Source organism: Bombina bombina, chromosome 1, assembly GCF_027579735.1.
Source record: "Bombina bombina isolate aBomBom1 chromosome 1, aBomBom1.pri, whole genome shotgun sequence".
Taxonomy (NCBI): Eukaryota; Metazoa; Chordata; class Amphibia; order Anura; family Bombinatoridae; genus Bombina; species Bombina bombina.
The window spans coordinates 1,569,285,216-1,569,310,195 of NC_069499.1; the positions used below are offsets into that span (position 1 = coordinate 1,569,285,216).

The following is a 24,980-nucleotide window of genomic DNA, read 5'->3' on the forward strand; positions in this document are numbered from 1 at the left end:
TCTCATTGTTAAAAGGTATCAGTCAGGAGAAGGGTACAAAAGAATTTCCAAGGCATTAGATATACCATGGAACCTATTGCAAAACCGAAGAACGAGATTTAGGCTCCAAAGAGGAGCCCCTGATCTAAACACAGGTCTGATCCTAATCAGAGCCTTAACAAAGGACTGCACGTCTGGAAGCTCAGTCAGTCTCTTGTGCAATAAAACCGACAGGGACGAAATCTGTTTCCTCAGGGAACTAGTAGAAAGGCCCTTCTCCAGCCCATCCTGGAGAAAAGATAAGATCCTGGAAACCTTAACACTGTAACAGTAAAAACCGCACTCTTCACACCAGAATAAGTATGTCCTCCACACTTGTGGTAGATACGGCAAATAACTGGTTTACGAGCTTGAATAAGAGTATCAATGACACTCTCAGAGAAACCTCTCTTGGCTAAGACTAAGTCTTCAATCTCCACGCAGTCAGTCTCAGAGAATCTAGACTTGATGAACAAATGGAGCTTGTATCAGAAGGTCTCTGCTACAAGATAACTTCCATGGAGGAGATGAGGACATCCCCACTAGATCTGCGAACCACGTCCTTCGCGGCCACGATGGAGCAATCAGGATTACTGATACCCGTTCCTGCTTGATGCGGGCCACCACTCGAGGAAGAAGCGGTAAAGGAGGAAAAAGACTATTAGATCCGCTTGGGGATCCCTCAACCTCGACCTGTACCTGGGTAGCTTGGTATTGAAAAGGAGACCTACCTCCGGCGTCCCCCACTTGCTCCATATCTCTGCAAACACCTCGGGATGGAGAGACCATTCCCCTGGATGGAAGGATTGCCTACAGAGAAAATCCACCTCCCAGTTGTCCACACCGGAATGTGGATTGCTGACAGCGAACAGCTATGGGCCTCCGCCCACTCCAGAATCTGAGATACTTCCTTTCTTCGCCAAGGAACTTCTTGTTCCCCCCTGATGGTTGATGTAAGCCACCGAGGTTATATTGTCTGATTGGAATCTGATAAACTGGGATGAACCCAGAAGTGGCCAAGACATCAAGGCATTGAAGATTGCCCGTAGTTCCAAAATATTGATTGGGATGGAGGACTCCTGAGTCCACAACCCTTGTGCCTTCCTGCCACAATCTCCCAGGATGGTCTTAAGAAGCATGTCCCTCGGGACAGATGATCTGGACAGAGCAACTAAGAAAGCGATTCTCTCGACCGGCTGTCTAATACAATCCATTGAGACAGATCTGAATGATCGCCGTTTCACTGCCTCAGCATGCACAGTTGTTAAGGTCTGTGACGTAACCTGACAAAAGGAATGATGTATATACAGGACACCATGAGAACAATCACATCCATACACTGAGCCACAGAGGGACTCAAGGAGCTCCGGAGAGCAAGACATGCCGAAGTTAGCTTGCAACGTCTCTGGTCTGTTAGAAATAGCCTCATGGATATGGAGTCTATTATAGTACCCAGGAATTCCACCCTGGTACTTGGGTTAAGAGAACTCATTTCCAAGTTTATCTTCAATCCATGTGATCGAACAAGACTGAGAAGGGACTCTGAGAATTCTTCCGCAAGACGAAAGGATGGTGCTTGCACCAGAATATCGTCCAAGTATGGGGCTACTGCAATACCCTGAGTTCTGGCAATGGCGAGAAGAGCCAGCAGAACCTTTGTAAAGACTCTTGGAGCAGTAGCTAGGCCAAACAGAAGGGCAATGAACTGGAAGTGCTGGTCCAGGAATGCAAACCTCAGGAACTGAAATTGTTCCCTGTGGATTGGAACATTAAAGTAAGCGTCCTTCAGATCTATAGTGGTCTTAAACAGGCCTTCCTGAATTAAAGGAATGATGGACCTTATTGTCTCCATCTTGAAGGAAGGGACACTGAGAAATTTGTTTAAGCACTTTAGGTCCAGAATTGGGTGGAAAGTTCCCTCCTTCTTTGGGACCACGAAAAGGTTTGAATAAAACCCCAAACCTCTTTCTTTGATAGGCACCTGGACAACAACTCCTAAAAAGGATAGATCCCGAACGCACCCTAGAAAGGCATCCCTCTTTTCTGGTCTGGTAGACAGATTTGAGTGAAGGAATCTGCCCCTTGGCGGATGAGATTTGAAGCCTATCTTGTATCCCTGAGATACCAAATCCAGGACCCACGGATCCTGTACGTCCTTGAACCAGGCGTCTGAAAAAAGAGACAGTCTGCCCCCTACACAATCCGATCCTGGATCGGGGGACGCCCCTTCATGCCGATTTGTTTTCAGTGGGCATTCTGCTTGGATTTATTACAGGACTGAGCCGGCTTCTAAGTACTCTTGGGTTGCTCGGGCTTGGAGGAGGATTGTTGTCGTTGGGATTTGTCAGAATGAAAGGAAAGCAAATTAGAAGGCACCATAGGTAGGAAGGCACCATTACCTACGGTAACCGTAGAAATAATGGAGTCCAGGCATGGACCAAATAAATCTTTCCCTTGAAGGGAAGAGAAAGGAGTCTGGACTTAGAAGTCATATCCGCAGACCAAGACTTCAACCAGAGTGCCCGGCCGGCTAAGACAGCAAAGCCAGAGGCCTTTGCATTTAGGCAAATAATTTGCATGTTCACATCACAGATAAAGGAATAAGCGATTCTCAGAGCTTTAATTCTGTCTTGAATGTGTTCCGACAAAGAGTCGCACCAGTAGGTAGCCACTCCGGCAACCGCGGCCACAGCAGCCGCTAGTTGAAACAAATATCCTGTATGTTGAAACATCTTTCTCAGAAAAGTTTCCATTTTCGTATCCATCGGCTCTCTGAACGAGGAACTATCCTCAAGAGGTATAGTAGTACGTTTAGCAAGCGTAGAGATAGCACAATCCACCTTAGGAATGGAGCCCAACAAATCCAGTTGAGAGTCCGGGACCGGGAACAACTTTTTAAAAGTAGACGAGGGGGAAAAGGAAGAACCAATTCTTTCCCATTCGTTCTTAATAATGATCGCCATCTTAACCGGCACAGGAAAAGTCAAAGGAACTTTCCTATCTTTGTAAACTCTGTCTAATTTAGGTATCATAGGTTCTTTAGGCAGCGCGGCCTGTGGAACCTCTAACGAGACAGAACCTCCTTTAATAAAAAACGCAAGTGGTCAATTTTAAATCTAAAGGACGGTTCTCCTGCAGCAGGAGGCTTAGACGCTAAGGACTCCGACTCAGAAAGTTCACCCTCTGAAGCTACAGAGGTTAACTCATCATCGGATAACTGGGACACAATAGCTAAATCCGATAAATATTTAGATGACTCCGGGTCAGGAGAGCTATGTTTAATCTCTCTCTTGCGTTTGTTAGAGGGAGATAATGCACTGAGGGCCGCAGACACTGCCGTTTGTAACTGTGCGCAAAGTCTGCAGGAAGAAGGCCCCCTCTAGATGGAGGATTAAATGTGCTATGGGGAACTGCATGTGGAGTGGATAATGAAGCAAGGGTAGTAATTTCACAGGACGCCGAGTCCTGAGGGGTAAACGGCCCAGAGGGACTAGGAGCCTTAGCAGGCTTGTCTCCCTTCTTAGACTTTATAACGGTGTTAAGGCATGTGGAACATAATTGAGTGGGAGGGGAAACCACGGGCTCCTCACAATATAAACAGGTATGATTTACTACAGAAGGAGTACCTTCTAACATTTCAGAGTCCTCCAAAGTTCATGTTATACCCACAGAAGAACATAATAAAAACTTTTTTTATTATAGAAAATTGCACCTTTATACTCCCAATGGCTGGGGCACTCACCACCTCCTAGACCCAGACAGTTAACAGAGGAAATGCTCTCCTCAGGTTCAAGCCTCAGCCGGAATGGAGGAAATGAGCATAGACCTGTTATTACAAGTACAGCAAGTAATAGGAGCTGTGCAACACTTTCAAAAATGAAAATGAAATTTAAAAGTGAAACCTGTTTGTTCCAGCCAAAAACACACAGTCTATCAGCCCAGGAAAAAAATCACACAAAGCAGCATGTAAATAATAAAATGATTAATTAACCTAACTGTTCAATAAACCCCCTTCAGGGGATTAACCCTGTATCCATAATTAAGGTATAAAGGAGCCACACTGTGACCATGTTATAGCATTTTATGTGTAAAAATTTAAACAATCTTACCTCCATGATCCATGCTGTGGAACAGAACACAGCCTCTCAAGTGTGACCACCTTATAGCTGTGCTCCTGACATGGACTTGAGTGAGAGAAAGCAGGCAGTGAAACTCATCAACACTGATTGCTTAGGAGCTGTTAGCAGTAGTCTGAATGGTTTTGCAGAAAATCTTTCTCTGCATCTCCAGACTCTAACTTTCATCAATACTCTCACTGAGAGGTTGACATGACTACTTATCTCACTGAGAGGTTGACATGAATACTTAAAACTCCAGTCCTATCTCGAAGGGCAGATACCCTTTTTCAGGACTCTCTGAATCTTCTGCCACTTCTCTGCCACCTCCTAACGTGACGAAAGGCAAAGAATGACTGGGGTAATGAGGAAGTAGGAGGGATATTTAAGCCTTTGGCTGGGGTGTCTTTGCCTCCTCCTGTTGGGAAGGTGTTGTATTTCCCAACAGTAAGGAATAAAGCCGTGGACTCTCCCTATCTTAGGAAGGAAAATATGATTTAAACTGACTTGTAAATGATATCACAAACAATACAATGCAATGGAAACAATGCAGGCCAATTGTGTTTAAAATGCATATTTATATCATTTGAAATTTTTTTTAAATATATTTATATTAAAGTGAATGTAAACTTTCAAGAATGAGTGACCGGTTTCTAAAAATAATATTAAAAACAGGGGCACTTTCATTCATGAAAGTTTACATTTCAGCGGTTTTGTTAAAATACCTTTTCTTCTTGCAAGACGGAGCAGCGATTCCCCCGCCCCCAGCTCGTCTCTTCTTACGACAGCAATGACAATTTCAGGTTCCTCCAATCACGGTGTGGCCTCAGGCAATGTTTGCTCTAGAGGAGAAGCCGTGATTGGAGGAAGCTGGATTCGTCAATGCTGACGTAAGAAGAGACGACCTGCGGGCAGGGGAATTGCTGCTCCGGCTTGCAAGAAGAAAAGGTAAGCTTTTTAACAAAACCGCTGAAATGTAAACCGCTTTTTTGGAAATACAATTTGATTTTTTTCTTTTGGAAGTACAATTCCAGTATGTCAAAACATCTCAGATAAACTTTTTTTACATTTATCATGTAACATACATTATGGCTTAACATGCCACAAGTGATTATTCTCTTTTGCACAACACTATAAAGAGGAATATTGTATTATTTATCATGTAACATACATTATGGCTTAACATGCCACAAGTGATTATTCTCTTTTGCACACTATACAGAGGAATATTGAGTTTCATGTTTTTCAAACAGTTTTCATGGTAGCAGCAAAAAGTCCCTGTAGCATGTGGTCCTCTTTCAGAGTATGTTTTATATGTTTTACCATACAATATGATTTAACGTGCACCAAGTGCTTATTGCCTTGTTTAATAATAATAATGAACTTGGGATATTGATGATTTAATCATAGCTTTTATATTAGCAGCTTTTCTCCACATTTAATTGAACGCAAAAGAGCAGCTATTTCCCAGGCAAGGTCCTTTAGCAAAATGGGAACTACACATACTGGAATTGTAATTACAAAAAAAGAATTGTACCTCCAAAAGAAAAATTTGCATTGTGGTTCCAAAAAACAAAAGTGCAATTCCAAAAATAAAGAATTGTATTTGTAATTAAAGATTTGTATTTAAAACAGACACGTGCTCACTCCTGAGGTCACGCCACTAGTTTACAAACACAGGATAACAAGAACAAAAAATGAAAATAGAAATAAACTGGAAAGTAGTTTATAATTGTATGTTTTATCTAAATCATTAAAAAGTGTTTGGGTTTTATGTCCCTTTAACTTATCCATAGTTCAATTATGAGTTTAATGTCTCTAGAAATCAAATTCCCTCTAATACCTAGACAAAACGTTCAAGACTAACGATAACTTCATATGACCTCATGTGGCAGCCATGTGTATACGTATAGTTTAGCCAATCAACTAACGTGACTTACTGTTAAAAAAAAAAAAAAGGATTTTTTTTCCTAGAATTAAACACACTTAATGAGATCTGGGTGTAATTAGGCGCCTTTGAAAGCTCCCATTTGGTATATACTGCCCAGCGCATATTTGCTTTATAGTAAATTTTAGTGACGGTTTTGTCACTGTGAATCCGATGAGCTAAAGCTCTCAGCTCTGGCAAAATGATTTTATCATAAGAGCTGTCTATTCCCCTATGCAGAGTTGTTAAAAAAAAGCCCCCAAAAGATTTTGCGAGACTTCTCTCCATGCTGGTGAGTTTTATCATTAGGCTTTAAGAATGTTTATGTTCATAGATCAAATGTAATGGACCAGTACAGTACTCTGGACAGCTCTTGTTGCAAGGAGAAATGTGCAACATCTAGCTAAAGAAAGTCTCTTGTGAAAAAGCGTTGTATTCTAAAAAATCCCAGCTGTCAACTAAACTGTCTCATCGTAGCTCATCTGTCGTATGTTAATGGGACACTGAATCCAAATTTTTTTAATTTGTGATTCAGATAGAGCATTCATTTTAAGCAACTTTCTAATTTAGTCCTATTATCATTTTTTCTTCATTCTCTTGATATCTTTATTTGAAAAATAAGGCATCTAAGCTAAGGAGCCAGACAACTTTTGGTTTAGCACCCTGGACAGCACGTGTTTATTTGTGGGTGAATTTGTCAATTAGCAAGAACAACCCAGGTTGTTCACCAAAAATGAGTCGGCATCTAAACTTACATTCTTGCTTTTCAAATAAAGATACCAAGAGAATGAAGAAAATTTGATAATAGGAGTAAATTAGAATGTTGTTTAAATTGCATGCTCTATCTAAATCCCAAAAGAAAAAAATTTGGGTTCAGTGTCCCTTTAATAAAGGTGCACAGGTGTCACACGAACTAGGGCTAAGATTACATGCCAGGCGCTGGGGTTTTAAAGTGAAGGTAAACTTTGATGAATGAAAGCCCGTTTTTTAAAAAATACTATTTAAAAACAGGGGCACTTTCATTCATCAAAGTTTACAAAGCAGCCGTTTTGATTAAAAACTTACCTTTCTTCTTTTCACAGTCAGAGCAGCTTCCCTCCTGGAAATCCTCTCTTCACACGTCAGCAATTACTTATCCGGCTTCCTCCAATCACGGCTTTCCCCCCAGGGTAGTCATTGCTTGAGGCCATGCTGTGATTGGAGGAACCCGGATTAGTCATTGCTGACGTGTGAAGAGAGGATTTCCAGGAGGGGGACGCTGCTCTGGCTGTGAAAAGAAAAAAAGGTACGTTTTTAATCAAAACGGATGAATGAAAGTGCCCTTGTTTTTAATAGTATTTTTAAAAAATTGGCTTTCATTCATCAAAGTTCACCTTCACTTTAATGACATGGCAGATATGAGATCAGAGGATGGTGCAAAACAAATCTATTACCTACTGACATCATATTGTTTTTAATAAATTGTTGTACTTTTTCACTATTGTGCACCAGTGATCCTCTACTACAGAGGCTGAAAGTTGGAACCTAAACCTTTAAATTGCCATACAAACATCATTTAAAAAGTGTGTGTGTAGAAGTAGAATGCGAAAATTTAGAAGCCGTGGTTTATAGACTTTGTTCTGCTAAGTACAATTACAAAAACCAGTAAGATGTATTAGAATGGAGGGGTGAAGATGAGAGGACAAACAGGGTGACATTAGAGGAGAACAATGATTAGTGAGGGCCGCTGTGTTGTCTCTAAGGCCAATTTTGTTAACGGCCTGGCAGTGAAACAGTTAATAAGAGAACTATACCTTGCAGTCTGCATTGTGCAGTGTTTGATAATTTTAGGGTATGGGTCCCTAATTAACTGTTTACAACACTGGCCTTAGAGGGAACACTGGTTAGAGGGCATTTCATTTTTTTGCTCATTGAAACCACAACCATTCAAATGGGCTAAGCTTACAGGGAGAGATACCTTATGTTATAATTCTTTCTCCCAAAGCAATTTCTAATGAGCATTTTAGTACCTATTTCCCCCCAGTTGGTTGATTTTTTCAGCTGTTTCTTATGTACATTGAGTTTCTGTAACCAATACAATTGTACTGAAATTTACAGCATAGGTGGCGGCCTCAACAAGCAAAAGCAGCTATTTCAAATAACAAAATAATGTAATACTCTCCAGCAAGTAAAATGGAAATTGGGAACGACTTAAAGGGTAGAAACATTACAGCACAGCGTCCCTTTAAATGGCTTTCTGCCAGATATCTACATTATGCAAGAGTGATGGGTCTATATATTTTAATGTGTATATACTGTATCTCGCTTTCTGTGCCTCTCATAAACCCCCCTTTGCGTTCCCATACACCTTTTCATTTTTTTGTCGATTTTTTTTCTTTAGTATCCGCTTAAAAAAGGGGCAGTAAAGTCAAAATGAAACTTTCACAAATCAGCTAGAGCTCGCAACCATCTAATTTATTCCTATTATCAATTTTTCTTCATTCTCTTGGTATCTTTATTTGAAAAAGCAAGAATGTAAGCATAAGAGCCGGCCCATTTTTGGTTCAGTACCTGGGTAGCGCTTTCTGATTGGTGTCTAAATGTAGCCACCAATCAGCAAGTGCTACATAGGTGAACAAAAAATTGGCCAGCTTTTACGTTTACATTCAAATAAAGATACCAAGAGAACGAAGAAAAATTGACAATAGGAGTAAATTAGAAAGTTGCTTAAAACTACATGCCCTATCTGAATCATGAAAGTTTAATTTTTACTAGACTATTCCTTTAAAGGGGCAGTCTACTCCAGAATTTGTATTGTTTGAAAAAGATAATCTCTTTATTACCCTATCCACAGTTCTGCATAACCAGCACGGTTATATTAATATACGTTTTACCCCTGTAATTACCTTGTATCTAAGTCTCTGCAAACTGCCCTCTTATTTCAGTACTTTTGACAGACTTGCATTTTAGCCAATCAGTGCTCACTCATGAGCAAATCCAAGGGCGTGAGCACAATATTATCTATATGGCACACATGAGCTAGTGCTGCCTAGCTGTAAAAAACTGTAAAAATGCACTGAGATAAGGTGACCTTCAAAGACTTACAAATTAGCATATGAACCTACCTAGATTTAGCTTTCAACAGAAAATACAAAAAGAACAAAGCAAATTTGATAAAAGTAGATTGGAAAGTTGCTTATAATTGCATGTCCTATCTGAATCATGAAAATGTAATCTTGACAAGACTGTCCCTTTAAGCTTTAATTATTTAGTTAGAGCATACAATTAAAAACAACTTTCTAATTTACGTCTGTTATCAAATTTGCTTTGTTCTTTGTATCCTTTGTTGAATACCCCCAAGGCAGAACATGCTGTGATTGGAGATATCATTGCAGAAAATGAAAAAGGACACATGCAAGAACTGTTAGCTCTTTTGCTTTGCAGCACTTTGCTCCACATCAGGCTGTTCTCAACAAACAGGGTGTAAGTTTTCCTTAAAAAACGAGAAGCCAGAGGGAAGCGCTCTTTAAAGAGAACAGTCAAATACAGAGCAGCGATGCGCAGTGGCGGCGCATGAATTGATAGCCTTTGACAATAAAAGAAGGGCCTCTTAGAATGTTGAGAAGCCAGTGAGAGAGATACTATACTCATCTACAATCATTTAAACAGTTTATGAGACGTGACTCAGTCTTTTTACTACTTTCATTTAATGATTGCTCCCCTGTTCTAATTGGATTTTGCTGAAACAGTGTTTTAATGTATATCAATCTAGATGTTCAAATTGTATGCATTACTCTTATCAATATCGATCAAATGTAAATTATTATTAAATTCTTTAAACATTAAATATTTAGAACTGAGTTTTTCTTCTCCTCTTCATTACCTATCATTATTTTATATGCACTTGCATGTTTTATTGTATTACTTAAATTGTTGTTGAGGTATTCACATGTCAAACATTTCGAACTTCCCTTAAAGGGATACTCAACCCACATTTTTTCCTTCCATGATTCAGATATAGCAGCAATTTTTAGCAACTTTCTAATTTACTTAAATTATCACATTTTCTTCATTGTTTTGCTATCTTTATTTGAAAAAGCAGGAATGTAAGCTTACGAGCTGGCCCATTTTTGGTTCAGAACACTGGATAGCGCTTGCTAATTGGTGGCTAAATGTAACCACCAATCAGCAAGTGCTACCCAGGTTCTGAACCAAAAATGGTCCGGCTCCTATGCTTACATTCAAATAAAGATACCAAGAGAACGAAGAAAAAATGATAATAGGAGTAAATCAGAAAGGTACTTAAAGGGACACTAAATCCATTTTTTTTTCTTTCATGATTTAGAGCAGAAATTTTAAGCAACTTTCTAATTTACTCCTATTATCCAAAAAAAAAATGTTCTCTTGCTATCTTTATTTAAAAAAGAAGTCATCTAAGCTAAGGAGCCAGTCAATTTCTGAGTCAGACGCTGGACAGTACTCATTTATTGCTGCTGTCCAATCAGCAAGCACAACCCAGGTTGTGAACCAAAAATGGGCAGGCTTCTAAACTTACATTCTTGCTTTTCAAATAAAGATAGCAAGAGAATGAAGAAAATTGATCATATGAGTTTCTTAAAATTACATGCTCTATCTAAATCATGAAAGAAAACATTTGGGTTCAGTGTCCCTTTAAAATTGCTGCTCTATCTGAATCATGAAAGTGTAATTTTAACTAGACTATCCCTTTAACCTCCGCCTCATATCAACTCATATCCCTTGGTCTCTTATTCATCTGTTTATCAGGGATCATGCCTCATCATATCCCCTCATATCCCTTGGTCTCTTATTCATCTGTTTATCAGGGATCATGCCTCATCATATCCCCTCATATCCCTTGGTCTCTTATTCATCTGTTTATCAGGGACCATGCCTCATCATATACCCTCATATCCCTTGGTCTCTTATTCATCTGTTTATCAGGGATCATGCCTCATCATATCCCCTCATATCCCTTGGTCTCTTATTCATCTGTTTATCAGGGATCATGCCTCATCATATCCCCTCATATCCCTTGGTCTCTTATTCATCTGTTTATCAGGGATCATGCCTCATCATATCCCCTCATATCCCTTGGTCTCTTATTCATCTGTTTATCAGGGATCAGGCCTCATCATATCCCTTGGTCTCTAATTCATCTGTTTATCAGGGATCATGCCTCATCATATCCCTTGGTCTCTAATTCATCTGTTTATCAGGGATCATGCCTCATCATATCCCTTGGTCTCTTATTCATCTGTTTATCAGGGATCATGCCTCATCATATCCCTTGGTCTCTAATTCATCTGTTTATCAGGGATCATGCCTCATCATATCCCTTGGTCTCTTATTCATCTGTTTATCAGGGATCATGCCTCATCATATCCCTTGGTCTCTAATTCATCTGTTTATCAGGGATCATGCCTCATCATATCCCTTGGTCTCTAATTCATCTGTTTATCAGGGATCATGCCTCATCATATCCCTTGGTCTCTTATTCATCTGTTTATCAGGGATCATGCCTCATCATATCCCTTGGTCTCTAATTCATCTGTTTATCAGGGATCATGCCTCATCATATCCCTTGGTCTCTTATTCATCTGTTTATCAGGGATCATGCCTCATCATATCCCTTGGTCTCTTATTCATCTGTTTATCAGGGATCATGCCTCATCATATCCCTTGGTCTCTAATTCATCTGTTTATCAGGGATCATGCCTCATCATATCCCTTGGTCTCTTATTCATCTGTTTATCAGGGATCATGCCTCATCATATCCCTTGGTCTCTAATTCATCTGTTTATCAGGGATCATGCCTCATCATATCCCTTGGTCTCTAATTCATCTGTTTATCAGGGATCATGCCTCATCATATCCCTTGGTCTCTAATTCATCTGTTTATCAGGGATCATGCCTCATCATATCCCTTGGTCTCTTATTCATCTGTTTATCAGGGATCATGCCTCATCATATCCCTTGGTCTCTAATTCATCTGTTTATCAGGGATCATGCCTCATCATATCCCTTGGTCTCTAATTCATCTGTTTATCAGGGATCATGCCTCATCATATCCCTTGGTCTCTAATTCATCTGTTTATCAGGGATCATGCCTCATCATATCCCTTGGTCTCTAATTCATCTGTTTATCAGGGATCATGCCTCATCATATCCCCTCATATCCCTTGGTCTCTAATTCATCTGTTTATCAGGGATCATGCCTCATCATATCCCCTCATAATGTAACCTACATTTTCATGTGTTTAATCAAGCATTTCTGCCTCATCGTTTTGTGCAAAATGGTATGCACATGTATGTACTGAGTAGGCAGTTCTCTTGATAGAGTAGAATGTCAGCAAACAAACTCCTGAACAGTAGGAAAGACAGAGGCGTCTGATAGTGTAATAACGAAAACACAATCGATATGACGATAAGTGAGTGCAAATGAATACTCACAAGCCAAGTTGCACATCCAGTGCAATAATCAGCAGACCGAGGCTTCAGAGCCACAGGACATCCAGAACCAACACACCAAACGATCGTCTGTGGGATAAACTTACAGGTGCGCTGTTGAGACTGAAACGTTATTTTCCAAGATCCAAAAGTAAGAACAAGGTGCAAATAGAAAAAGTTTTTTATTTTTGTTTTAAAAACAATTAAAATCAAAAGGAGCACAGCAACGCGTTTCTCAGTGAATGTGCCGTTTCATCAGGCTGTATCGCTCATATCACACCTTGCTCTAATTATACCACATGAATACCAATAGATTTGGATAGGTAGGTGGGTGTGTAAAATCTATTGGTATTCATGTGGTATAATTAGAGCAAGGTGTAATATGAGCGATACAGTCTGATGAAACGGCACATTCGCTGAGAAACGCGTTGCTGTGTTCCTGTTAATTTTGTTTTTAAAACAAAATAAAAAACGTTTTCTACTCGCACCTTGCTCTTACTTTTGGGTCTTGGAAAATAACGTTTCAGTCTAAACAGCGCACCTATAAATTTATCCCACAGGCGATCGTTTGGTGTGTTGGTTCTGGACGTCCTGTGCACCTGGCCCAGCTGCTCCTTCGAGTGGATTGAGCCAGCTGAGCGTCTCTGAAGCCTCGGTCTGCTGATTATTGCACTGGATGTGCAACTTGGCTTGCGAGTATTCATTTGCACTCACTTATCATCATATTGATTGTGTTTTCGTTATTACACTATCAGGCGCCTCTGTCTTTCCTACTGTTTAGGTGTTTGTTTCCTTTTTGGCTTAGCCAGGTACTTTGTCCACTATTGTTGGTGTCCATATTTGTTGGTGCCAATATATTTCCCAAGGTCTTACCTTTTTTATATGAAAATCTACAACCGTTAGTCACAACATTTTCCAACCTCCCATCAGCCGAGTGGAAAATGTTTTTTGATAATATTGCACATCTAGTTGTACTGATCCCTGTATCTCGTTACAACGTTGACCGCCTCAAACTCATTCCTTGGTGCGTTTTTGATTTTCAAAAAGTTTCTGTCTCTCAATTCACCATATCCCTAGAGAATTGTATAATCTCCTGTGCATACCCTCTAACGTTTAGCTGTACCGCTAGATCTTCTGACAGTTTTGCAAAGGTGGTTTGGTCCGTGCAGTTTCTTTTTACACGTATAAATTGTCACATAGCTATTGCTCTGAACATTTTTTTGGGGTGATTTCTCTTGGCATGCAATAGTGTGTTACCTGTTATGGGCTTCGTGTACCCCTCCGCAGTAACATTTTTATACACTAAATATGTATTCAAACCTAAAATGGCCATCTGTCCTCCACAAAAACACTGGGCTATATGTATGACTGGGCACAACACTAGATGGGATCACAAACTGCTCCTCATGAAAATCATTTTATCTTTTTGGTTCCCAATAACATGCGGACAGTAGTGATTTGACCCCCTTGACTGGCCCTCACTTATTTCTGTTCTCTATTTGTAATATATTGAGGCATATGAGGCGTTTGACATTTAGCTAACACTCAGTGGCTTTAAAAAAACTGGACATACAAGTCAGTGTATAATATTTTACTGGACAGGCTGCTAAAATATTGGACTGTCCAATTGATTACTGGGCATCTGGCAAACCTCATTCCTTACGCGCTATGCACCAGACATGGTGAAATCACACACATACCATTTCACAGTACTGTCATTTATTCTGACTTTTATCCAAACTTTCCTTAGTCTTTATTTGACTCCCTTGGTGCGTATGTATGTATGTATGTATTGGGTACTTGTAAAGCGCAGCTAATATTTTATCGACCTCGGAAGGATGAAAGGCTGAGTGGACCTTGCCGGGGATCGAACCTGCAACCCTTGGGTTGCTACAGAGCTCAGCCAGTGTCTTAGCATGCTGAGCTATTATGTATTTGTGTGTTAATCCTACTCTTTTCCTCCCCTTCCCAAACACCTCATCATCTTTATATGTGCCTCTTAAAGAAACAGGAAACCAAAAAAAGTGTCTTTCATGATTCAGAACAAGCAACTTTCCAGGTTACTTCTATTATCTAATTTGTTTCATTCTCTATATATCCTTTGTTGAAAAGCATATATAAATAGGCTCAGGAGCTACTGATGGGTGGCTGCACATAGATGCCTCGTGTTATTGGCTCACTCATGTGCATTGTTATTTCTTCAACAATTGATACCTAAAGAATGAAGAAAATGAGATAATATAAGTAAATTTGAAAGTTGTTTACAATTGGATTTTCCATCTGAATCATGAAAGAAAAATTTTGGGTCTCATGTCCCTTTAATATCCTCTTTCCATCTACCACAGCTTCTCTGTGCATGGTTATTTTTTTGCAATTTTTTTCCCCATAGCTGTGACACCTTTCTCATTTCCCTTGGTCATTTCCTCTTTTCTATTTGCCGATTTGTTCCTGTATTATTCTGGATTTCTCCACCACTCATGCCCAACTGCCCTTGTCTCAGTCCTTCGAGGTACCTCACCCTCATGCCTACTGCTTCGCTCCCCTAGCTACCCAACCTTCCCTTGCCTATTGCCCCCTGACTCGCACCCCTAGTTACCCCACATTCCTTTGCCTAATACATCTGCCTCACTCCCCTAGTTATCCCATGCTCTCTTGCTTGTTACACCTACCCTAAGTTACCCCACCTTCACTTGCTTAATGCATATTGCCTCATTCCCTAAATTATCTCACCTTGCCTATTACCCCTACCTCACTCCTCCAGTTACCCCACCTTCCCTGACCTATTACCCTTACTGACCCCCTAGTTATTCCTAGTTAAACCTTGCACCATCTTCCATTGCCTATATTTCCTCGCTCCCCTAGTTACCCCACTTTTCCTTGCCTATTACTCCTGCCTCACACCCCTTCCTATCCAACCTTCCCTTGCCTATTACCCCTGCCTCACACCCCTTCATATCCCACCTTTCCTTGCCTCACACCCCTTCCTATCCCACCTTCTCTTGCCTTTTACTCCTGGCTCAATCCATAAAATTGCCTATTACCCCTGCCTTACTCTCCTAGTTACCCCCATATTGCCTATTACCCCTGCCTTACACCTCTTCCTACCCCACCTTCCCTTGACTTTAACCCCTGGTTCAATCCCCTAGTTACCTCCAAAATTGCCAATTACCCCTGCCTTACTCCCCTAGTTACCCATGCTTCACTCCCCTATTTACCCCGCTTGCTTGTTACCCATGCCTCACTCCCCTAGTTACCCCCCTTGTCTGTTACCCATGCCTCACTCCCGTATTTACCCCCTTGTCTGTTACCCATGTCTCAATCCTCTAGTTACCCCCATTGCCTGTTACCCATGTCTCACTCCCCTATTTACCCCCTTGCCTGTTACCCATGCCTCACTCCCCTAGTTACCCCCATTGCCTGTTACCCATGTCTCACTCCCCTAGTTACCCCCATTGCCTGTTACCCATGCCTCACTCCCCTATTTACCCCTTTGCCTGTTACCCATGTCTCAGTCCTCTAGTTACCCCACTTGCCTGTTACCCATGACTCACTCCCCTATTTACCCCCTTGCCTGTTACCCATGTCTCACTCCTCTAGTTACCTCCCTTGCCTGTTACCCATGCCTTACTCCTCTAATCATTACAGACATCCCAACCTGCAAAAACTCATTTCAGGGAGGTGGCTTTTCCCGCTACTGCGCCGCCCCCCCCCCCTCCAAGTTATATATTGGACACCTTGAAACCCTAAATAAGATAGAGACTTATCATTAAAGTAAGCGCCTATAGGGGGCGCGAAACGCGTAAGATGTCCCTGCTTGTTTTAACCTGCCATGTCTGTACCGTCTTTTTAATGCTGTTGAATAAATTTTGAATTTTTAGCACAAGTTTGGGAGTGAGTGCCTGCCGTTTTCCTTTGTTCCAAACTTATTAAAGTAGCTTCCCAATAAAGTCACATTAAAAAAAAATATTGCACAACCATATACTATTTATACATATTTCAGTGATCGTACGCTTGTTGAATGCTCAAATATTTTAGAATACGGAGTTTAATTACGTGCAGTAAATAAGGTAGTATTTGTGTTTTATTTTATTAAAATCAGTGGGGACTTTTTAATTACTGATGCATGCTTTAAGGGTTCTATAACGTCCCAGCAACTAAAGGCATTTCTTAAAGAATCACTTTTTCAGTATTTGGGCCACATTGAATTTCAGGGAGATTGCACTCCATTTGCTGGCATCAGGGAGCCGCTATTAAAATCAGGGAGACTTGGGATGTCTGTCATTACCCTTATCTTACCCCCCAGTTATCCCCATGTTCCAGGCCCAGCCTTACTATTGGCTTAGGTTAGTACTGTCCTGCTCCTTGTTATCCCCTTCTCCTACACCTTGACTGCTGCCACTGACAGTCCCGCTGTATTGCCCCATATAACATGACTCATCTATCCCACCGCCTCCACCCTTATTTCTACCATATCCCTCGGCTATCGGCTCTCACCCGCTCCTCTCCCCGGGTTCCCGAGCTCCGGGCCCCGTATCCCCCGCCTCTCCCGGTACACGAGGCCGCCGCCGGTGCTTGGTGGTTGCCATAGTGATTGGTCACTGAAATCCGAGTTTCACACGTGGATCCAGCACATTGGACAGGGCCGTAGGCCTGAGCAATCGAGAGCAGAGAAGACGGAGTCATGGATGGGTAAGAGCAGGAACAGCTCAGTAAACCCGTTCCAGGCGCCAGCACCCCTGCCCCGTTATAAGCCACTACAGCTGCTGTAGTCAGATTGGCTCCGGTCCCCGCATAAAACCACTACAGCGGTGTCGGTAATCGGTATAAGACGGCAAAGCAGATTTAGGCCACAATATTAATCATTACAGACAGCACGCCAGCTGTATAAAGAAGCACACCTGCAGCGCTGTATGCCAATATATGCCAGGTGCCAGTGATGCCCATGATACTAATGCAAGTCAGCTGGGACTCCTGGCCTCACTATAAACCAGTACAGCACCTCAGCTGTATAAAGAAGCACACATGCAGCACTATATGCCAGGTGCCAGTGATGCCCATGATACTAATACTAGTCAGCTGGGACTCCTGGCCTCACTATAAACCAGTACAGCACCTCAGCTGTATAAAGAAGCACACATGCAGCGCTGTATGCCAGGTGCCAGTGATGCCCATGACATAGTTGCCAACAGTCCCTGATTTCCAGGGACAGTCCCTGGATTTTGTTGTATGTCCCTGGATTTTTTTTGTCCCTGGAAATGTCCCTGAAAATCTATTTTGCACAGCATTTGTTGTTTGCATATATATATATATATATATATATATATATATATATATATATATATATATATATATATATATATAAATTCCAGCAAAAAAGGCACTCACCTTTTTTTGCTGGACTTTTGGATACATTCTAAAGTGCACCCTGTCTGCTGGAAAGAACTGTTTGATGTGCTTGATCTTTTTGGGATATATATATATATATATATATATATATATATATATATATATATATATATATATATATATATATATATATATACATACATATATACAGATAGATAGATAGATAGATAGATGATAAATAGATATAGTGTATTATTTAAATATAATTCATTCCTAATGGAATATTAGTATTATTGAATGGGTTCACATATTATTTGTCTTTCTAATTTTGATGCTGTGTTGTAAAACTAACCATATGCCCAGAATGTGTTCCAGAGACTGGGTAGGTGTAAGAGCTTGGTGCTGTAATCTGTATAATAATCTATGGATAAGTCTAAATTATACTATTACTTTCAACTGGGTGTGTTTTGATTGCAGAACTGAGTGGGCGGAGCAGTTGAACAGTAGGTCATCAATACTCCAGTAACCCGCTTGCTTGCTCTGCTGCAAAGTGTCCCTGGAAATTTTTTTGAAATGTTGGCAACTATGCCATGATACTAATACTAGTCATCTGGGACTCCTGAACTCACTATAAACCAGTACAGCACCTCAGCTGTATAAAGAAGCCCACCTGCAGCGCTGTATGTCAGTATGTGCCAGGTGCCAGTGATGCCCATGATACTAATACTAGTCAGCCCATGCTGTATAAAGTACACCTGCAGCGCTGTATGCCAGTATATGCCAGGTGCCAGTGATGCCCATGATACTAATACTAGTCATCTGGGACTCCTGACCTCACTATAAACCAGTACAGCACCTCAGCTGTATAAAGAAGCACACATGCAGCACTATATGCCAGGTGCCAGTGATGCCCATGATACTAATACTAGTCATCTGGGACTCCTGACCTCACTATAAACCAGTACAGCACCTCAGCTGTATAAAGAAGCCCACCTGCAGCACTGTATGTCAGTATGTGCCAGGTGCCAGTGATGCCCAGGATACTAATAAAAGTCAGCTGGGACTCCTGACCTCACTATAAACCAGTACAGCACCTCAGCTGTATAAAGAAGCCCACCTGCAGCGCTGTATGCCAGGTGCCAGTGATCCCCATGATACTAATACAAGTCAGCCCATGCTGGGACTCCTGACCTCACTATAAACCAGTACAGCACCTCAGCTGTATAAAGAAGCACACATGCAGCACTATATGCCAGGTGCCAGTGATGCCCATGATACTAATACTAGTCATCTGGGACTCCTGACCTCACTATAAACCAGTACAGCACCTCAGCTGTATAAAAAAGTACACCTGCAGCTCTGTATGTCAGTATGTGCCAGGTGCCAGTGATGCCCAGGATACTAATAAAAGTCAGCTGGGACTCCTGACCTCACTATAAACCAGTACAGCACCTCAGCTGTATAAAGAAGCACACCTGCAGTGCTGTATGCCAGTATGTGCCAGGTGCCAGTGATGCCCAGGATACTAATACAAGTCAGCTGGGACTCCTGACATCACTATAAACCAGTACAGCACCTCAGCTGTGTAAAAAGTACACCTGCAGCGCTATATGCCAGGTGCCAGTGATGCCCATGATACTAATGCAAGTCATCTGGGACTCCTGACCTCACTATAAACCAGTACAGCACCTCTGCTGTATAAAGAAGCACACCTGCAGCGCTGTATGCCAGTATATGCCAGGTGCCAGTGATGCCCATGATACTAATACAAGTCAGCTGGGACTCCTGGCCTCACTATAAACCAGTACAGCACTTTCATATTCCAGTATACAACTGTGCTGGAGGATAATTCCAGTATAAAATAGTCCTGAACCTACAGGAAGCACTTTTAGATCATAAACCAACACATCACCTCTAGACCCTACAATACACCACTGCTTCACATAAGGACCCAGTATAAACAAATTCCTGGGCAGCTTCAGAAACCAGCATAAACCAGTACAGCACCTTACATCCTAGTATAGACTAGCACACCAGATTGTAGTATATGCCAGTGCTGACGCCCCAGTATAAACCTCTCTGCAGCTCCAGTTCTCAGTTAAAAACCAGTGCAGTATTTACAGATCCCAGTATAGACTAGCGCAGTAGATTGTATTATATGCCAGTGTTACCCCCTGACGCCCCAGTATAAACCTCTCTGCAGCTCCAGTTCTCAGTATATACCTCTCTGCAGCTTCAGTTCTCAGTATATACCTCTCTGCAGCTTCAGTTCTCAGTATATACCTCTCTGCAGCTCCAGTTCTCAGTATATACCTCTCTGCAGCTCCAGTTCTCAGTATATACCTCTCTGCAGCTCCAGTTCTCAGTATATACCTCTCTGCAGCTCCAGTTCTCAGTAAACAAACAGTGCAGTATTTACAGATCCCAGTATAGACTAGCACGGTAGATTGTATTATATGCCAGTGTTACCCCCTGACGCCCCAGTATAAACCTCTCTGCAGCTCCAGTTCTCAGTATATACCTCTCTGCAGCTTCAGTTCTCAGTATAAACCTCCCTGCAGCTTCAGTTCTCAGTATATACCTCTCTGCAGCTTCAGTTCTCAGTATATACCTCTCTGCAGCTTCAGTTCTCAGTATAAATCTCTCTGCAGCTCCAGTTCTCAGTGTGAACCAATGCAACATTTATAGATTCATGTATAGACTAGAAAACCAGATTGTAGTATATGTGAGTGTTGCCCCCTGAGCCCCCAGTATAAACCTATCTGCAGCTTCAGTTCTCAGTATAAACCTCTCTGCAGCTCCAGTTGTCAGTATAAACCTATCTGCAGCTTCAGTTCTCAGTATAAACCTCTTTGCAGCTCCAGTTCTCAGTATAAACCTCTCTGAAGAAAACCAGATTGTAGTATATGTGAGTGTTGCCCCCTGAGCCCCCAGGATAAACCTCTCTCTGCAGCTTCAGTTCTCAGTATACACCTCTCTGCAGCTTCAGTTCTCAGTATACACCTCTCTGCAGCTCCAGTTCTCAGTATAAACCTATCTGCAGCTTTAGTTCTCAGTATACTCCTCTCTGCAGCTTCAGTTCTCAGTATAAACCTATCTGCAGCTTCAGTTCTCAGTATAAACCTCCCTGCAGCTTCAGTTCTCGGTATAAACCTATCTGCAGCTTCAGTTCTCAGTATAAACCTATCTGCAGCTTCAGTTCTCAGTATAAACCTATCTGCAGCTTCAGTTCTCAGTATAAACCTCCCTGCAGCTTCAGTTCTCAGTATAAACCTATCTGCAGCTTCAGTTCTCAGTATAAACCTCCCTGCAGCTTCAGTTCTCGGTATAAACCTATCTGCAGCTTCAGTTCTCGGTATAAACCTATCTGCAGCTTCAGTTCTCGGTATAAACCTATCTACAGCTTCAGTTCTCAGTATAAACCGCCCTGCAGCTTCAGTTCTCAGTATAAACCTATCTGCAGCTTGAGTTCTCGGTATAAACCTCCCTGCAGCTTCAGTTCTCAGTATAAACCTATCTGCAGCTTCAGTTCTCAGTATAAACCTCTCTGCAGCTTCAGTTCTCAGTATAAACCTATCTGCAGCTTCAGTTCTCGGTATAAACCTCCCTGCAGCTTCAGTTCTCAGTATAAACCTCCCTGCAGCTTCAGTTCTCAGTATAAACCTCCCTGCAGCTTCAGTTCTCAGTATAAACCTCCCTGCAGCTTCAGTTCTCAGTATAAACCTATCTGCAGCTTCAGTTCTCAGTATAAACCTATCTGCAGCTTCAGTTCTCAGTATAAACCTATCTGCAGCTTCAGTTCTCAGTATAAACCTCTCTGCAGCTTCAGTTCTCAGTATAAACCTATCTGCAGCTTCAGTTCTCGGTATAAACCTATCTGCAGCTTCAGTTCTCGGTATAAACCTATCTGCAGCTTCAGTTCTCAGTATAAACCTATCTGCAGCTTCAGTTCTCAGTATAAACCTATCTGCAGCTTCAGTTCTCAGTATAAACCTCTCTGCAGCTTCAGTTCTCGGTATAAACCTCTCTGCAGCTTCAGTTCTCGGTATAAACCTATCTGCAGCTTCAGTTCTCGGTATAAACCTATCTGCAGCTTCAGTTCTCGGTATAAACCTATCTGCAGCTTCAGTTCTCAGTATAAACCTCTCTGCAGCTTCAGTTCTCAGTATATACCTCTCTGCAGCTCCAGTTCTCAGTATATACCTCTCTGCAGCTCCAGTTCTCAGTAAACAAACAGTGCAGTATTTACAGATCCCAGTATAGACTAGCACGGTAGATTGTATTATATGCCAGTGTTACCCCCTGACGCCCCAGTATAAACCTCTCTGCAGCTCCAGTTCTCAGTATATACCTCTCTGCAGCTTCAGTTCTCAGTATAAACCTCCCTGCAGCTTCAGTTCTCAGTATATACCTCTCTGCAGCTTCAGTTCTCAGTATATACCTCTCTGCAGCTTCAGTTCTCAGTATAAATCTCTCTGCAGCTCCAGTTCTCAGTGTGAACCAATGCAACATTTATAGATTCATGTATAGACTAGAAAACCAGATTGTAGTATATGTGAGTGTTGCCCCCTGAGCCCCCAGTATAAACCTATCTGCAGCTTCAGTTCTCAGTATAAACCTCTCTGCAGCTCCAGTTGTCAGTATAAACCTATCTGCAGCTTCAGTTCTCAGTATAAACCTCTTTGCAGCTCCAGTTCTCAGTATAAACCTCTCTGAAGAAAACCAGATTGTAGTATATGTGAGTGTTGCCCCCTGAGCCCCCAGGATAAACCTCTCTCTGCAGCTTCAGTTCTCAGTATACACCTCTCTGCAGCTTCAGTTCTCAGTATATACCTCTCTGCAGCTTCAGTTCTCAGTATAAATCTCTCTGCAGCTCCAGTTCTCAGTGTGAACCAATGCAACATTTATAGATTCATGTATAGACTAGAAAACCAGATTGTAGTATATGTGAGTGTTGCCCCCTGAGCCCCCAGTATAAACCTATCTGCAGCTTCAGTTCTCAGTATAAACCTCTCTGCAGCTCCAGTTGTCAGTATAAACCTATCTGCAGCTTCAGTTCTCAGTATAAACCTCTTTGCAGCTCCAGTTCTCAGTATAAACCTCTCTGAAGAAAACCAGATTGTAGTATATGTGAGTGTTGCCCCCTGAGCCCCCAGGATAAACCTCTCTCTGCAGCTTCAGTTCTCAGTATACACCTCTCTGCAGCTTCAGTTCTCAGTATACACCTCTCTGCAGCTCCAGTTCTCAGTATAAACCTATCTGCAGCTTTAGTTCTCAGTATACTCCTCTCTGCAGCTTCAGTTCTCAGTATAAACCTATCTGCAGCTTCAGTTCTCAGTATAAACCTCCCTGCAGCTTCAGTTCTCGGTATAAACCTATCTGCAGCTTCAGTTCTCAGTATAAACCTATCTGCAGCTTCAGTTCTCAGTATAAACCTATCTGCAGCTTCAGTTCTCAGTATAAACCTCCCTGCAGCTTCAGTTCTCAGTATAAACCTATCTGCAGCTTCAGTTCTCAGTATAAACCTCCCTGCAGCTTCAGTTCTCGGTATAAACCTATCTGCAGCTTCAGTTCTCGGTATAAACCTATCTGCAGCTTCAGTTCTCGGTATAAACCTATCTACAGCTTCAGTTCTCAGTATAAACCTCCCTGCAGCTTCAGTTCTCAGTATAAACCTATCTGCAGCTTGAGTTCTCGGTATAAACCTCCCTGCAGCTTCAGTTCTCAGTATAAACCTATCTGCAGCTTCAGTTCTCAGTATAAACCTCTCTGCAGCTTCAGTTCTCAGTATAAACCTATCTGCAGCTTCAGTTCTCGGTATAAACCTCCCTGCAGCTTCAGTTCTCAGTATAAACCTCCCTGCAGCTTCAGTTCTCAGTATAAACCTCCCTGCAGCTTCAGTTCTCAGTATAAACCTCCCTGCAGCTTCAGTTCTCAGTATAAACCTATCTGCAGCTTCAGTTCTCAGTATAAACCTATCTGCAGCTTCAGTTCTCAGTATAAACCTATCTGCAGCTTCAGTTCTCAGTATAAACCTCTCTGCAGCTTCAGTTCTCAGTATAAACCTATCTGCAGCTTCAGTTCTCGGTATAAACCTATCTGCAGCTTCAGTTCTCGGTATAAACCTATCTGCAGCTTCAGTTCTCAGTATAAACCTATCTGCAGCTTCAGTTCTCAGTATAAACCTATCTGCAGCTTCAGTTCTCAGTATAAACCTCTCTGCAGCTTCAGTTCTCGGTATAAACCTCTCTGCAGCTTCAGTTCTCGGTATAAACCTATCTGCAGCTTCAGTTCTCGGTATAAACCTATCTGCAGCTTCAGTTCTCGGTATAAACCTATCTGCAGCTTCAGTTCTCAGTATAAACCTCTCTGCAGCTTCAGTTCTCAGTATATACCTCTCTGCAGCTCCAGTTCTCAGTATATACCTCTCTGCAGCTCCAGTTCTCAGTAAACAAACAGTGCAGTATTTACAGATCCCAGTATAGACTAGCACGGTAGATTGTATTATATGCCAGTGTTACCCCCTGACGCCCCAGTATAAACCTCTCTGCAGCTCCAGTTCTCAGTATATACCTCTCTGCAGCTTCAGTTCTCAGTATAAACCTCCCTGCAGCTTCAGTTCTCAGTATATACCTCTCTGCAGCTTCAGTTCTCAGTATATACCTCTCTGCAGCTTCAGTTCTCAGTATAAATCTCTCTGCAGCTCCAGTTCTCAGTGTGAACCAATGCAACATTTATAGATTCATGTATAGACTAGAAAACCAGATTGTAGTATATGTGAGTGTTGCCCCCTGAGCCCCCAGTATAAACCTATCTGCAGCTTCAGTTCTCAGTATAAACCTCTCTGCAGCTCCAGTTGTCAGTATAAACCTATCTGCAGCTTCAGTTCTCAGTATAAACCTCTTTGCAGCTCCAGTTCTCAGTATAAACCTCTCTGAAGAAAACCAGATTGTAGTATATGTGAGTGTTGCCCCCTGAGCCCCCAGGATAAACCTCTCTCTGCAGCTTCAGTTCTCAGTATACACCTCTCTGCAGCTTCAGTTCTCAGTATACACCTCTCTGCAGCTTCAGTTCTCAGTATACACCTCTCTGCAGCTTCAGTTCTCAGTATACACCTCTCTGCAGCT

At 41.8% G+C, this 24,980-nt stretch overlaps 2 protein-coding genes across 2 annotated transcripts in view; one reads left to right on the forward strand and one right to left on the reverse strand.

The window, feature by feature from the left end:
• Positions 1 to 17,143, reverse strand: part of OGFOD3 (2-oxoglutarate and iron dependent oxygenase domain containing 3) — a gene marked incomplete in the record, with an annotated part of 739,577 nt that extends 722,434 nt beyond the window's left edge. The window contains 1 exon segment of the mRNA XM_053709794.1: positions 17,002 to 17,143. Within this exon segment, the coding sequence (XP_053565769.1) occupies positions 17,002 to 17,093 (92 nt within the window).
• Positions 17,107 to 24,980, forward strand: part of HEXD (hexosaminidase D) — a 93,881-nt gene continuing 86,007 nt past the window's right edge. The window contains exon 1 of the mRNA XM_053709780.1: positions 17,107 to 17,196. Within this exon, the coding sequence (XP_053565755.1) occupies positions 17,189 to 17,196 (8 nt within the window). The 5' untranslated portion in view covers positions 17,107 to 17,188. The remainder of the gene's footprint in view (positions 17,197 to 24,980) is intronic.